Source organism: Phasianus colchicus, chromosome 4 (genome assembly GCF_987193195.1).
Source record: "Phasianus colchicus chromosome 4, bPhaCol1.hap1.1, whole genome shotgun sequence".
Taxonomy (NCBI): Eukaryota; Metazoa; Chordata; class Aves; order Galliformes; family Phasianidae; genus Phasianus; species Phasianus colchicus.
Genome location: NC_143439.1, coordinates 38,303,646 through 38,320,209, shown reverse-complemented (window position 1 = coordinate 38,320,209; position 16,564 = coordinate 38,303,646). Strand labels below are relative to the sequence as shown.

The 16,564-nt window shown below is 38.8% G+C and overlaps 1 protein-coding gene across 1 annotated transcript in view; it reads left to right on the top strand.

The window, feature by feature from the left end:
- The window catches only part of ANK2 (ankyrin 2), a 159,074-nt gene that overhangs the window by 13,028 nt on the left and 129,482 nt on the right, over nucleotides 1-16,564 (top strand). Inside the window, exons 3-4 of the mRNA XM_090139219.1 lie at nucleotides 10,125-10,223; nucleotides 11,238-11,336. Coding sequence (XP_089995345.1) covers nucleotides 10,125-10,223; nucleotides 11,238-11,336 — 198 coding nt within the window. The remainder of the gene's footprint in view (nucleotides 1-10,124; nucleotides 10,224-11,237; nucleotides 11,337-16,564) is intronic.

Genomic DNA, 16,564 nt, shown 5'->3' with positions numbered 1-16,564 from the left:
AGTCCTAGTTGCAAAAGTTACTAGGTAGTATTCCTAGCGAGAGGGAGGTGATTGTCCCCCTCTACTTGGCTCTTGTAAGGCCCCATCTGGAGTACTGCATCAAGGCCTGGAGCCCCCAGTACAAGAAAGATGCAGAGCTCTTAGAATGAGTCCAGAGTAGGACCACTATGATGATCAGGGGGCTGGAGCACCTCTCCTATGAAGAAAGGTTGAGGGAACTGGGCTTGTTTAGCTTGGAGAAGAGAAGGCTGCAGGGGGACCACATTGTGGCCTTCCAATACTTGAAGGGAGCTTATAAACAGGAGGGGGCTGTTTATGAGAGTGAATGTGATAGGATAAGGGGGAATGGTTTTAAACTGAGACAGGGGAGGTTTAGGTTAGATATTAGGAGGAAGCTTTTCACTCAGATGATGATGAGAAACTGGAACAGGTTGCCCAAGGAAGTTGTGGATGCCCCATCCCTGGAGGCATTCAAGGCCAGGCTGGATGTGGCTCTGGGCAGCCTGGTCTGGTGGTTGGTGACCCTGCACATAGCAGGGGGTTGAAACTTGATGATCATTGTGGTCCTTTTCAACCCAGGCCATTCTATGATTCTACTATGTTTCTTTAATTTGGATACAGGGAAGTACTATGATAAAAGAATCCTTGATATCAAGTTGAAGGTGTTCAGTATGGTTTCCTGGTTTCTTGCCTGGTTTCTTGGTAGAGAGCAAAATCCTCCTTGCTTCTGTTCCTCTTAGTTGTATATTCCTGTGACAAAAAGAGATTGTACGTTGTCTGAGCAAGTGATTTGGAAAACCAAGGCCCAGCTACCTTCCAGTTTTCTTTCGCATATTAATAATTTCTTGTCCTTTTTTTTTTTTTAAGTGTGACAAACTCTGCTAACGCTTAATTTTTTGTGCTTTTAGTTATTGCTTTTTATTGAGAGTATCCATTTTATTTGTGATGAGGCATGGATCCCCATGTAATGGGAATTTCTCCATTTTAATGAAAGATATTCCATTCATTTCAGGATGCGCACTCATTCAGAAGATGGTAATAGCAATAACTTAAGAAAGAAATAACTTAGGTCACTCTGAAAGTAATGCTTCCTATTTACTTCCATGAGAAGTGCAGCAAATACAGAGAGCATTGTGACACTGACAGAGCAAATATTCAGCTATTCCTATTTTTCAACATAGTCATGGCCATTAGCTATGTTTTTTTTTTTTTTTTTGCCAGCAGTTAATAACAGCCTGCACGTTGTGCTTGTAAAAATCTACGTGGCCATCCAGAATATGGCTTGTCTTTCACATCAATGTTGCCACTGCTATAATGTACCACACACCACCTAACTGTGCTCAAATCTGCTGTTTAGTCTCTGTAGCTATTCAGTAAGTGTTGCTGAATGCCAATGGATGCTTTTTTTCCACATCGAGGAATTCAGTGACACACCTTTTCTTCATACACACTTCCATGTCAGACACCATTTTGTCAGACTGCCCCTCTGCTGCTATCTGTCACACAGCAACAACATGGAATAGGATATTGATGGGAAGGTTCAGCCTCTGCTGCCATACCACCACCGTCTGCTTCTGATGTCATGGGTCAACATAATAAAATAGAAGGTATTACTGTCAGAGCAGCTCTCATGCAAGTCTAAATTTGCAAAAGAGTTAGAATTTTGTGTATTCTGAAAGAAATTATCTTGGCCCTAATTGTAATACGTTAATACACATTTTTCAAGAATATAAAAACAGTTGGTGTTTTCAGTTTCATACTTAGTTTTTTTGGACTTATTATTGCTTGGATTGCTCGTTAATTTAATGTGAATGCTGGAGGAATGGGCTACAAATTGAATAATTTGTACCAGATAAAGTAGTTCTTACTAAAATAAATGAGTAAATTTGCATGGTATCTTTGAATTTTGTTAATGTATTTTTATTGCGATTATTTAGTTAATATTTTGGTAAACAAAACTAAAATTCATTTTATTTACATATGCACCAAATTTTAGAGTCACTTCTTCAATCCTTTTTCTGTTGTGTGGCAATGAGTTCCAAGGACCTCTAAATAATCTAAAGACAGAAGAAGGATGGAAAGTAGGTGCTTTTCCATTGTTGTTCATCTCTAATGAGGACTTCCTTGGTCTGCTGGTTGCTTAATGCTCAAATTCTGCCTAAGTCTTCCTAAAATTTTAGAAGGAGTTTTTTACAACTGTATGGTTAGTGCATGACCTTAGATATTTTCAGTGGGTTCTAAAACACTTCTTCATTTTCAATTTAAGGGAAACAAAAGGAGGTTTAGTACTCTACAGTGCCAGACTTGTCCCTTAAGAGCAATTGCTAGAACTGTAGAGGTAATTGTTTCACCTCAAGCAAGATTAGATCCAATTCAGAATGTTCACTCCTGTGGCAGAGACAGCACTATACAGCCTTACCGTTATGGAAATATTGTATGCTACGTTATCACATTGGAAGCAGTTTGGTCAGTCAACTGATTTTCCTTGGTCTTTAAGCACACCACCCCACGTGGAGCCTGATCCCCAGTGACCTGAGGTGCGGAAGTCCATGGCTTCCCCTGCTATTTTTGTGATTTCTCAGCCTGCAAAGAAACATCCAGTGGGAGGTATTTTTAGCTGACTAGCTAGCATGTGCTCAAGAAGATTAACATCTTGAAGCTTGGTTGTGGAATCTCTAGTCAAATGATAATTAGCATTGCAAATCTGATTATCCCCAGGTTGTTAAAGAAACTATGATTTTATTCTATCTTTTTTTTTTTTTTTTTCAAAAACAGTTTTGGAAAACTGTAAACTGAGATGTTTTTATCACTGGTCAAATTTCTCTATAAAATATATTGTTATATGGATGGCTATAAAAATATACTTCAATTTTCTGCTTGAACTACTGCCTCCTGTCTTAGAGGAATTACTACTTTTGTAAAAACACAGAGTTAAAATTTCAACATCAATATGACTGTGATAGAATATTTTGGTTTGGCTTTTTTGTAAATGAGTTGCATAAATCCAATTATTTCTGCTTCATAGCCCAGGGCCCTGAGTTTGTGATGCTTAAGTGATTGGTACTGTCCAATTTAATAGGACTGCAACTTTTACTTAAAAGAAGCATGCAGTTAAGTGTCTTGACATTGTAGCAGAGTCAGGGGTGTTTCTTTGAAGAGGGGTTTGAAAGCTCAAGCTTTATGGTGACTATCTCCTAGCTCTTAGTCAGATTTGATCAGAATGACCACAAACTAGACAGTATGTAGAAACTTTGGAAGTAAAAATGCTTTTAAAGTTTGTCTTTAAATACATAAAATCAGTAAATCGCTCAGTAGAAATTGTTAGCTCTATTTGTAATTCGTGCCTCATGAGACAGATGAAATTTCAGTGCCCCAGGTGAACAGAAACTTCAGTGAATGTTTACTTTCATAGCTTACAGCATCAGGTTCAGCCCAGTGGAAGAGCTGTAAGGAAGAAGCCTTTGCCTGGTAAAAAGAAACAGGTATTCAGGGAAAGATTGTTAGCAGAGGATAAGATTGATCGTGTTCCTGACTGTTGTTAGAATATGCCCATAGTTCTCTGGTACTACACAAGTACACTTGATCCCAAAGACCTTACCTCAGACTTGAGCCACCTGGCACACAGTTTACTTGTGGCATCACTATAAAGCAAGCAAACAAGAGACATAACTCTTCTTCAGTAGCTCTGACACAGAGTTGGTTATTTCAGGAACTTTTGCCCAGAAAAAAATAAGACGTGCACACGAGCCTTGTCTTTGGGCCCGGTGCTCCACATGGGACCAGGAGAAGGCTGTGGGTCTGTGGTGCAGTGTTGGGGCTGCTCTAAAGAGACCTCGTGTTGACAGCAGCATGTCAGCTGTGCTGACAGGAATTTGGGGTGTTAGGTTTCTAAGGTTTCTTGATATTCACAGATTTTTCAAATCCTTAATTCTCTAATGAATTAGCTACAGGTTCAATGTTAAATCCAATTTCATTTAATTTAAAAGTGCAGCCAAGTGCTAGTCTGAAGAAGACTGTTTTCCTGAACTGCAGCTTTATACTATCCAAATGAAATCTGTACCACCAAAAAAACCTCAGTAAAATTCATGGCTCCTTACTGATATGTACCGACATTCGAACTAGAAATAGTATGCTTAAAAAAAAAAAAAAAAAAGAATTATTGCTGCTGGAGAATGTCAGATAATGCTGGCCATGATGCAAAATGTCAGAACTAATTAAAAAAGAAAGCCCACAGCTGTGGCCACTGCTTATTTTCAGAAAAGAATAGATGGAAGAATAAGAAATAATCTAAAATATTTCAAGACATTATCTTCCCTGCTGAAGAATAGCTGCCAGTGATTAGGCAGTGTATGTCAAAGGGAAGGCTGAATATGGAGAAAGATTCCATTGCTGTCAGTATCAGGGAATTTAATGATGAACAGGAGAAGAACTGGGGCTTTACATGTGCTATTTATTGAAAACATAAAGTGAGAATCTTGTCCTGCTCTCTGTAAGAAAGTTTCTATTAAAATTCAACTGTCCAGAAAGTACCTGCTGTGTTACAGGGGACAGAATCTGGCAAAGTTCGAGTTACCCAGATAGGAGAGATTAAATCCAGACTATGTTTCTCAAAACTACTCTTAGAAATATTTTTAAATACATCCAACAATTCTGTGGCTTGATAATAAAGAGAAATATTAACAAAAAGGCTCACACACAAGACAGAACATGCTAACTATGATAATTAATTGGAAACTTTTAAAGATTTTCAGTTTTTCTAGTGTTCATTTTCTTTTGCTTGCTATCAGAGAAGCATGAGTAGGGCTGCTGCAGATTCATCTTCTGTGGGAAGTGCTTCCCTTCTGTGGCTTGCTGCACGAGTTCGTCTTTCATGAAAGCACATTAACAATACTGTGCAAAGCGAGTATTTCTTATAAATTGGTATCACATAGGTGAAATCAGAGCCAGATTAACTGCAAGCAGAATCCACAAGTGCAGAGAACAGATGCTCTGTAATTTCTTAGTGTATTGAAACAGGAAGGTAGTGTTCCTGGATGATGTAGGTGGCACCACCGCCAACTTTCAGGATTTTTGGCTTTTCAGTGTGGTTAATATCAAAGCTGGATTTATACCTGTCTTTGTAAGGGTTAAAAAAAATAAATAAAAAGGTCAACAGTAGCAAAAAACTAAAATCTCAAAATCTCATACTGACTTGATTTTATTTGATAAGTAATATTACCTGATGTCTGAGTTGGCTCAGGAATGTTCTAGAATATGTACAGCATTTTGAGCTCCTGACAAAGAGTACAGAATAGAAAATACAACCCTTCACACCTATGAATAAAACAAATGTCTGTTTTGGATTGCCTGAGCCCCTGTACCCTAGGCAAAACTTCTCTCTGTGCGCTGGATAGATCTGTTTTCCCTGAAGACGTTGATAATTTTCTGGATCTTTTCAAGACTCAGTGATGAACCTCCTGCCTTGGCAAGACTAGAAAGCATCATTTCTTAACCTTTGCCATCTATCATGCACATATAGGTATTTTAGCTTCTTGGGAACTCCAGTTCTGTGCCATACAAAAAATTCTGACAAAAATGTCTGAAAGTAGGTACACTTACCTTTCCGTAACTAACACCTTCAGCTTCCATTGATTAAGCATCGCTATTGTATTTTAGATTTTATTAGGAGTGCAACAAGACTCCTGTTCTGGAGGACAGGAAATAAGGCATGGGAGCTGCTACTGCAGCCTCAGTTATTCCTCCTCCTTCAAAAGATTTGAATCCTGTGTCTCCTTGGTTGTGCCCCAGTTGTCTAAAGGGAAGAGCTAACACAATGCATGAAACACAGGAAATGTAATTTATCTTTGAAGTGAGATATCTGCACAGTCTTTCAAACATGAAGCCCTATATAGTCAGTTTTTTCCCCCTCAGTGTAATGCTATTTTAGATGCCTATTCAGTAAGCAGTAAATACTGTTGAGAATAAGCTTTCCTGAAGAGATAAAACAAAATGCTTTCTTCAGTTTTAGTGTTGCTTTTCAAACCCTGAATTTTTGAGATCTGTCTTTATAAATGACAAAAGTATTCTCCCTGTTTTAACACTTTCCAAAATTTGATGGAATTTAATACTTCTGAGTGTACTGAATGCAGGGGTTAGTTGTTAGTTAATTGTGTTTTGTTGAATGCTAACTTCAGCTCATGTCACATCAAATTATTGTGGATTTTCTTCCTTTAATCTGGATTTCGGCACCGTCATTTATTCGGAATTTGGTTATTCTGATATTTCTTTATATCTGAAGAGATTTAGAAATGTATGTGGACAAAATTCCATAGCTTTAAATAAAATCTTTCAAATATCCAAGTATTTTATATCTCGTATTTTATAGGATGAAAAACTGATGGACATTAGACATCTGATTCCTTTAAAGCTATTTTCCATAGGTTACCATTTCTTGTTAATATAACAAGAAAAGTCCTTGCTTTTGAAATATTTGAATCAACACTCAAAATGTTCACTAGGTAAATGAGCTATAATTTTGCATACATGCATACATGAAGCCCTTTTAGTTCAGCATTCTTAGGTCTAACAAAAATTAGACCCACAAATCTGGCAAGACTAAGAGGTAATCAGCTGTCTTCCTGTGTTTTGAAACAGAATTGGTGGTCCAAAATACAGGGCACCATAGTGTTACCATCCCTTGTCTTTGAGGTTTGTCCATTTCTATGTTATTAAAAATGTCTCCTTGGGAATACTTATGATGGATTTTGATATTTGTTTTGATTAAGCCTTCTATGTTCAGAAGGAGTGTATGCAAAGTCTGATACCTAGGACAGAGGAGAGCTTTTTATGACTTACATATTTTTGTCTTTTCCTCTCATTTTTTTTGGCTTCTTTATAATTTGGTTGGTGTCTTTACTGCTTTAGTTTCAGTGAGACAAAGCACCAGCTATTAATTACTCTGTCAGTTAGTCCAAATGGAGAGCTGCTGACACTCCCACTGGTGCTAACTATAGACTGAAGTAGCACCATCATCATAATGAGGTCAATATTGTCACATGTTGTTAACTTAGTAGGTTAATTCATTTTTGTGAATTCATAGGCTACAAAGTAATATAAAAGGAGAACTTTCATAATCTGAAATTATTTTTTCTTCTTTTACCACTCTTTTTTATCTCTGGGATATTTTTGGGCAAAACTTCAACAAACTTTTTGAGTGGAGAAATCGATGCCAAGCTCTCTAATGTGCCCTCTGCAAAATCATTCTTGAAAAGATGCTGACCACATGTGCTCCTTAATTCCCCAAGAGATTTATTCAAAGGAGACTATTTGCAGCAACCTTAGACTGGCACCTACTAAAAATGGAGAAAAGTATTTGACTTTAACAAAGACAGCAATGCTGCCAGAGTGTGCATGCAGTGAGGATCCAGTCCTGCTGCAACTCAGGGTCAAAGGCAAAGGTACTGTGGAATTCCTTGGATGTTTTTCAGGCAGTAGCAGGGAGACTTGGTGCCAGTCTGACGAGAAAAGAAGGGACTGAAATTCACTTGGCTTAGAAAAGTCGACTGATGTTCCTTGGACCTTGCAAGAAACTTGGAAGCATTTCTGTTTAGTGAAAATCTGAAGGGTAATGCTACAGTACATGCTGAAAGCAACAGTGGTGCACATATATGCTTGTAGCTCCCCATGGAATGTGAAATGCCAGAACCTCTAGCTTAGTGGTAGAGGAGCAGAAGGACCAAAGGAATCAGGCTCTGCAGGGAAACATTTGAACAGCCAAGCTTGTAAGGCTTTCCATTGTATTCTTTTATGAGAATTAGGTTTATAAATGAGCCTCTGAAAAAGGTATTTCTGTTGCATATATACTTGGTAGGGAGAAGCAGTCTAAATGCCATACAATTTTGCTCAGCAGACAACTAATTTAATCTCTCCCCCCCACCCACAACTCTTTGGTAGGCATGAGAGAGAAAAGGGAAGTGTCAGAAACCTTTGTTTTTCTAAAATACAAGAATGCAGCTGACAGGAACGGAGGAGTTGCATTGATTAAATCCGAGCTTCCATCATCATAAGTAGCAGAGTTCAGCCTTGTGGGCTGGGAAATAATTACAGCATTGGTGCTGATTACAGAGGAACAAAGCTTGCTTTAAGGCTTCAGTCCTGCTGGCCCTTTGCTTTCTTCGTACGTGGTGCATGTTAACTAAAGTAACAGCTTGTTCTCAATGGTTTGCAACCAGAGGCATGTGAGTTCACATAACTTGCGTAGGCTATGCAGTGTTCCAGGTGCTGTCTGTTGTCTGTGGAATTCAGTCTGCTTCAAAAGAGTGTAAAAAGGCTGATACAGGTGGTAGAAACGCATCCGCTGTGTCCAACAGTAGGGTGTCAGAGTTACTGTTCGTACTCTCATAGAAGGTGCTGATGACTGAACAATACTACTACTCAGGTATAAAAACAGGTCTTTGTTCTCAAACAAGAACACTGTGTATTTCTCACAAAATACCAGTCCTAAACTTTCAGCTACTGCAGGCAGTAATTATGATTATGGTATACTCAGCAGAGATTAAAAAAACAAGGCAGATTAGGGCTGCCTGAAATGTTTTCAGCTTGCAGAAGAATGCACTGACATGTGCAGTGTTACTCATCCTGATAATTATGGTCAACTTCATCACATAAATTTCAACCAAAAATATATTTTTGATTCTGGGCATGGCATTACTGCCACTCTGGGGCACCACAGCTCTGTGGTAGGACTGTTCCTCTGGAGTAAGAAGGATCTGGTTACTGCTGCTTCACTTTCATAATGGGATATGAAACCACATTTCCTGTTGACGTTTACTAACGACTGAAGGGTATTCTTCTTTGTCTGGCAGCTTGTGAATGTATCCTTCCTTCAGTTCCTTTGCTTTCCTCATTGCAATGTGGTTGCACTTCTGAATTTGACCACAAACTCTGCCTATGTTGCAAACACGAATTTAGAATTAAAAACTACTTCAGAAATGCAGCTGGATTGCTGTGCCTGCAGCCATTGGACCAGCTCCCATTAAATGCCTCCTGTGAAGTGCTAAGTGCTTTAAAATCCCACTGGGAATCATGAGCTTGAGGATGGTCAAATAAGAGACCAGAAAGCTGCTTGGTTATTTTGTGATTTAAATGTCTATGAGCTGCTGTGAGACAAGTATAACAACAACAACTAACAGTGCTAAACCTGCTGCAGGTTACTCAGACACTTAAATATTGCTTATGATGCTTGCAATATGGAAAACAGCAGAATGCCTGAGGGCAGTGGCAGTATCCGTTGCTGTCACCTGCCTGATGCACTCTGAAAAGTAACAGGATTATGAAAAATAGGTTGGAAATTCTGTTATAATAGATTGTCATTTTATATTTTTCCCTTGGATGGAATGGGGATATTAGGAAGAGGAGGAAGATATAGTTTGCATGGACAGAATTAATACAAGATAAAGTATGCTATTTAATAAGAAAATAATAGCTTTAATTTTATTGTTAGTTGGGTGTTTTTGATTGTTTTTGAGTTTCTTTTTTTTTTTTTTTTTTTTTAAATCCTATCTCTCATTTAATTGGATTTATTTTCCTTTTTGAATGAGGTTACAAACCTTGGTTTATTTGTGCTACTAGTCTTCTAATTGATACCTGATACCTTAGGGGTAGGGTTCAGGACAACTATATCAGCCTGGAGTTATCTTAATTCAAGGCACGTTTTGTGTAAATTTTGCCAAGTCTTGTGTTTTCTCTGTGGTGGTAATACCTCAATGAAGATAGTTAAAGCTACAGTCCATAGAAGATTGTTATGCATTCAAATTTTGAAATAATGGGCTCCATGGAGATATTCAAGGTAGTAGTCTGGGGAAAAATGGAACTGTAAGAATGGAAGGAATCTCTTAGGAGTATTTTCTGGATGAAAACATGGTTTGTTTTGATGCCTTTGTTGCTATGAGAAAAATGTTATTGGAGAAGCTTGGTCACATAGTACCTTGGCTTAACAAACCAGGTCCAAGATATCTGACTTATGTAGGCAGTCAGCTCAGAGATGTAATAGTAGTCCAGAAGCTAATCTTTTTATACCAGAGTAAGGTGGGAATGTGTATCTTCAGAACTGATATTTGTAATTGATATGGCCCTTGTGCTTACAGAATGGGCTCAATGCTCTGCACCTGGCGGCTAAAGAAGGCCATGTGGGACTGGTACAAGAATTACTGGAAAGAGGGTCGGCTGTGGATTCTGCCACTAAGGTAATTTATATGTCTGTATGTTTATTCTCAAAAAGAACAAGTCAAATACATGGGAGAGGTTTAGAAAAAAAAGTACAGAAGTTGGAAAACAGTAAGTACTTCACTTGTATATACAGTGTTGCTTTTATATTATATACTGTGAGTCTGTGTTCTTGGCTGAGGCCTGTCAGTAGTACATGCAGACAGAAATAACTGTTTATACAATCTGTTTGCAGGAGAAACATTGTACAAGTTTCAAGATACCAGTTTTTTCATTATTTTGAATGATAATTGCCCATTACATTGACAGTGAATATAGCTTAAGATGGTGTGTTATTTCAAATCTGTGAAACCTGATAAATGAGTATATCATATCCAGAGACTTTTTACTCCAGGGCACAGTGAAAAAACTGTGAACAGTTGTTTTGCCTTCAACCTTTCCACAGGGCAGGCACATGGGTACGTCCAAACCATTCAATCAGTAAGCTATTTGTCTGTAGGCTGTAAATTCTTTGTGATCGGCCAGATTTTTTTGCTTGACTGATGAAATGTTTGATTGGAACACTCTTTGCATAATGATTTCTGATGCATGGGATCTCCATCAAGGTTTGACAGTCAGATCTTTCTTTTGGGCACTGCATTAGAAAACCTTACTTCACATGTGGTTCATAGCTTGAATTTTGGGTCTCCCTGGTTTCAGCAGCTTCCTTGTGGGCGTTATTTCTGGAGCTGAATGCAAAAAGTTGTTAGCCCATACTAAACCTTACCTAGGAGTTTGCTCCAAACCCAAATCAAGCTCTATAATTTCAGTCAAAATTTATGTTGGAGTGTTAGTGTTGCACAGCCACTCCAGAAATCTTCATGGCTGCAGCTAACCGTTCAATATCTTGTGATGTTTATGGAACATCATGGAACTATGAGGCAAAATTATACTAAAATTTGAAGGCCTGCATGCTAAATATTGTGAGAGAACTGCTGGTTGAAATGATTCCTCAAAAAAGTTAACATCTTTCATCTATCTTCTCTTTTTAACAGAAAGGAAATACCGCCCTACACATTGCATCCTTAGCAGGGCAAGCTGAAGTTGTCAAAGTTTTGGTTAAGGAGGGAGCCAATATTAATGCACAGTCTCAGGTATGATACTATTTTTCCTTCTCTCTTCTAAAAGTTGCTTGGTGAAATTTCTTTAATAAAATAGATCTGAGATGCCTGGCAGAGATTCCAAATCTTTCCATTGTTGCCACACCCGAGGAGTCAGTCAAATTAAGCCTTAAATGCCATTCACTGTTAAGAAAATAAATAACAAACTGAAGTTACATACTTGTTGCACTATATGTAAATTTACATTTTTTTTATTGAAATCTTTTAACAATTTCTGGTTAGTGCTTTAATAAATAGTTTCAGAAATTCTTCAGAATGTCGAAATATTTCATCAGATGTTTTTCTTGAACTTGGTATGCAGTAGTAGTGATCATAATTTCTTAAAGTCTTGATTTATAGAATTGCTTTTCATGGTTATTTGTTGGCTAAACTTTTACAGATAACTCAGGCTTCTGAAGTAATTCTTTCTATGATTAGCCAGCATTTAAATCAAAAGTTTAGAATGCACATTTGAATTTAGGTAATTCACCTTGTCCTGGCTGGCAAACTGACTACAAAAATAGCCCTACCTTTTGCATTGAAATGAAGCTTGTGTACTCTTCTAAAATGTACCAGACAAGAAGGAGATGTTACAGAGGGTGACTCATGGCCAGTTCTTCTCAGTCTGGGCAAGGCTGTTGTAGCAGTTGCCTCCCTGTTAGGATTTCAGAGCTGTAAACAACATGTGCTTGATTTTCAGGGAACTACATACTGCGAAATAGCTAGACGATGGTTTCTTTTTCAAGCTAACTGTTCCCAATTCCTTTGTGCTTCCAAACAGACACCATATCAATCACCATAGAGCAATTGGTCAAATTATCTTAATGTGTCTTTAAGAGACATGTTATTTCCTCTATTTACAATTAGGAAGAATTTATCAAATTGTTTGTTTGTTTGTAAATTCTCCTATGATACCTGTCTGTACCTATGGAGAAATGAACAGATGGTATAGATAAGGACTATGCATGATACAGAAACTGCCATCTTTATTCCAGCAGTATCTTTCTAAAGCATCTGGTCTGGTTGTGATATTCTCAGAAATAAATAATCACACTAACAGTATTCCAGTTGAGTTTCAGTGCATCATTCAGTGACTGTAAGTACCATTTTTGCAGTTATGTTGTAAGGAAAAAAACAAGTGATGCTTCAGGCGTAGATTAATTTCAGATTAAATTTTCTTAGAACTTACTATGTATAGGCTAGATAGTGACCATTAGCATAATCTTTCTGGGATTCATGTGCGGAACAAGAAGAGAGTAATCTGATTAAACAGTGTAGCTAGGCTCTACTTTGGTTGAAGAGAAATTCAAGAAACAAACTAGACCTGTGTGTAATGCTTTTTTCAATCCTAGTCTGTCGAGCATTCTCTTATTAATAAGAATGAGAATACAGAAAAGTTTCTGAAAGGTTTTGATATGTTGGAGCCCATTTTAAGTCTGGCTAGCTTCATATCCTGCTAGCCCTGACCTAGGAACCTGCTTTTTTTTATTTTTATTTTCTTTTTTCCTATGCAATACATTCATGTAAAGTAAATAGAGGCCAGTTTAAGAACTATTAGGTCTATAAAACAAACAAGTATGACAAATATGTCAATACCTTTGTTACACTTCAGTCCGAATCTCTCTGTATTTTTTTAAAGTTTATTCCATTTTTTGCTGAAAAGCTGCTGTTAATGTGTTCCCTCAAGGCAACTGATGGTCAATTATTCCCCATCCTCCACTTCCATTAAAGATAAGGAGTGCTGTAATTCCATTGCTGAAAAATTTGACAAAATCCTTTCATAATGAACTAATTGAATGAGTCTTGCATACATTTTTCAGCTTCTCATTGTATAAGAAGATAAACAGATGTATTTAAGGTTAGGATTTCAAGCAAAGTAGGAGAACTCATGGTAAAAATGATGACTATTATGAAGAATAATTCCTCGGAAAGTCTTCATGAAGGTTTTTCTTTACACTTGAGAAAGAAATAAGTTGTTTTTCTAAGCATGAAATCCTGCTAGAATTGGAAATTGTTTTCACAGGTATTTTGTATACTATCCTAGTTTTTAAAGACATTTATTATTAGCACTGAATGTTCTACAGAGTACATGCATACCGGTTAACAGGCATTTGCTACTTGAATTACCACCCAAGTGGGATTAATTCAGCAGATAATGACACATTTAGAAAATGACAATAGGCAACCTGGCATAAGCTCTTCTTCCTGCCTACTGAAACCTGCATCTACATGACAGGAGTTATTTTTCAGAATAATGCGGAAGGGATGTGATATTACCAAGATACTCCACAAAACATTTGCAAGTGGAGACATTTTTATGTGTAAGAGATTGCAATCTGAAGGGAAATCCCAAAAGGTAAATGTAGACTTGTCATTAATCAGTAAAGATGAATTGAAGGACTTGATTAGTGTTTATAAAATGATAATATATTTTAAATAAAGAGTCATAGCATTTAAAGCAAATAATTCAGTTTTATTTGCAGTGGGTTCTTTGCCTAGCAATGTAAATTTGTAGAGCCCTGGTAGAGCATTACCATCTCTAGTGGCTTGTTAGTTTTTCTCTGTTAGGGGAAGTATATGCAGGGGGGTAATGAGGGAGTTCTGTGGAAGCTCCTCGTTCAGATTCTGCAATGACTTGCTGTCTAAATGTGATTTCTTGATTCTGGATAGATATAACGAACGCTGTTGGCACCTGAGTATTTGTTGTCTAAGCAGTTCACCCTGTAGTTGCTGGTGGATGATGTAAATAGCAATAGAGGGCCTGTACAAGAACGATGATACCTGATGGATTGTTCCCCACTGCTGCTCACTAGTTGTTTCCAGGCAGAACAAATTCTACTATGATATATCTGTTCTGGATTTATGCCATATTGTCTTCATTTAAAAAGTCTCACTCACTTGAAATGGAGAGTGAGTCCTTAATTCAGTGTGATCCAGCTGCAGGCCTTTTGGTTGCATCTTCCTGGCCTGCTGCCATTTTGCAGAAGGAGTTCCTTGAGGAGCTCCAGTCTGGGCAGGCCAAGAGCTCCTTCTATGCCTCCCTTAGTCAGCCACAGCAATCCTGACAGAACTGCTGCTGCCATTTCCCAGATCTCCATGCCAGCAGTTTCTGCAGTGAGCCTTCCTGGTTTGGTCTTCCTACCCCTGCTCCCCGTAGGAGCAGCTAGTGCTGCTACGAAGCATCTTCAGGGAAAGCTGTCCCTGGTACAGATCATTCCTTCGTACCATTTCCTGGCAACAGCACTGTCAGTAGCACAACTGTTAATGAGTGTGAGTAGAGAGAGTTGTATGACCCAGATCTGTCAACTTAGTAAGTGTCGGATGCACGTTGGTAATATCTGTTGACAGCATTCAGCACTTTGAATAGTATTTACATGTGTGTTTTCACATACATGTTCCCATGTAGCTAGTGATTTGAATATGAATGAACAGATGTTGCCTATATTGTGAGTGGAAAGAGTGTATGGTTTTGGTCAGAGCTCTGAGCAGACTTCTAAGAATTTGCTTCTAATACTGAGTTGCCAGAGACTTCTCATGTAAGATTAAATAAAAAAGTTATTTCTCTGTATTTCCATACTCTATAAGGTTCCCTGATTTCATAGTCGTGTGCAAGAATCACGTGCATCATAGACAGTAAGTTTTAAAATAAAAACAAGAAAAGCAGAATTCAATGCTAATAAAGAATAAAAAATGTTAAAATATAAAAAATGATTCAAGCATATGTAACTACAACTGATTGAAAAAGGAAAATACAAAGTTACATAGGAAAAGGAAAAGAGAATTCAAGCATTTAGGTTTCAAGAATTCAGTTCTTTTCAGGCATACTCAAATTACATATATATATTTATTGGTTAGGAAATATGTAATGGGTTAAAAGACTAAGGCAAACAGAAATCTTAATTGGAAAGAACTTAATTAAGAATTTCTGAAGTGAATAAAAACAGAAAGGTATGGAACATCTTTATCAATGACATTGATGACGGAATTGAGTGCACCCTCAGCAAGTTTGCTGACGACACCAAGCTGAGTGGTGTAGTTGACACAGTTGAAGGACGGGATGCCATTCAGAGGGACCTCGAGAGGCTAGAAAGGTGGGCCCGGGTGAACCTGATGAGGTTCAACACTGCAAAGTGCAGAGTTTTGCACTTGGGCCGGAGGAATCCCAAGCATCCCTACAGACTGGAAGGAGAGGTCCTTGAGAGCAGCCCTGTGGAGAAGGACCTGGGGGTCTTGGTAGACGAAAAACTTAATATGAACCAGCAGTGTGCTCTTGTGGCTCGGAAGGCAAATGGGATCCTGGGCTCCATCAGAAGAGGGGTGGCCAGCAGGGACAGAGAGGTGATTGTTCCCCTCTACTCTGCTCTTGTGAGGCCCCATCTGGAATACTGCGTCCAGGTCTGGAGCCCCCAGTACAAGAAAGACAGGGAGCTGTTGGAGAGGGTCCAGAGGAGGGCCACAAAGATGATCAGGGGACTGGAGCACCTCCCCTATGAGGACAGGCTGAGGGAGCTGGGCTTGTTCAGCCTGGAGAAAAGAAGGCTGCGGGGTGACCTCATTGCAGCCTTTCAGTACCTAAAGGGAGCCTACAAAGAGGAGGGGAATCAACTCTTTGAAAGGGTGAGTGACAGCAGGACAAGGGGAAATGGTTTTAAGCTGAGGGAAGGGAGATATAGGTTGGATGTCAGGGGGAAATTCTTTACGGAGAGAGTGGTGAGGTACTGGAACAGGCTGCCCAGGGAGGTTGTGGATGCCCCGTCCCTGGAGGTGTTCAAAGCCAGATTGGATGGGGCCCTGGGCAGTCTGGTCTAGCATTAGGTGGAATGGTGGTGGCCCTGCATGTGGCAGGGGGGTTGGAGATTCATGATCCTTGAGGTCCCTTCCAACCCTGGCAATTCTGTGATTCTGTGATTCTGTGAATGAAAACCTGAGAAATGGACTGAAAGGCTCAGTTGCTCCTTCTTCTACCCTGAACTTTAGGAGAGCCAACTTTGATCTCTTCTGGGACCCACTCGGAGCTATCCTGTGGGCTAGGGTATTAGAAATAGGGGGGCCTGTGAGAGCTGGTCAGCATTGAAACAGCTCTTCTTCCAAGCTCAGGATCAGTGTGTCTCTGTGAGCAAGAAATCAGGAAAGGGTGGCAGGAGACCTGCGTGGATGAGCAGGGAGCTCATGCACAAACTCAAAGGGAAGAAGAAGGTCCATGAAATGTGGAAAAAGGGTCT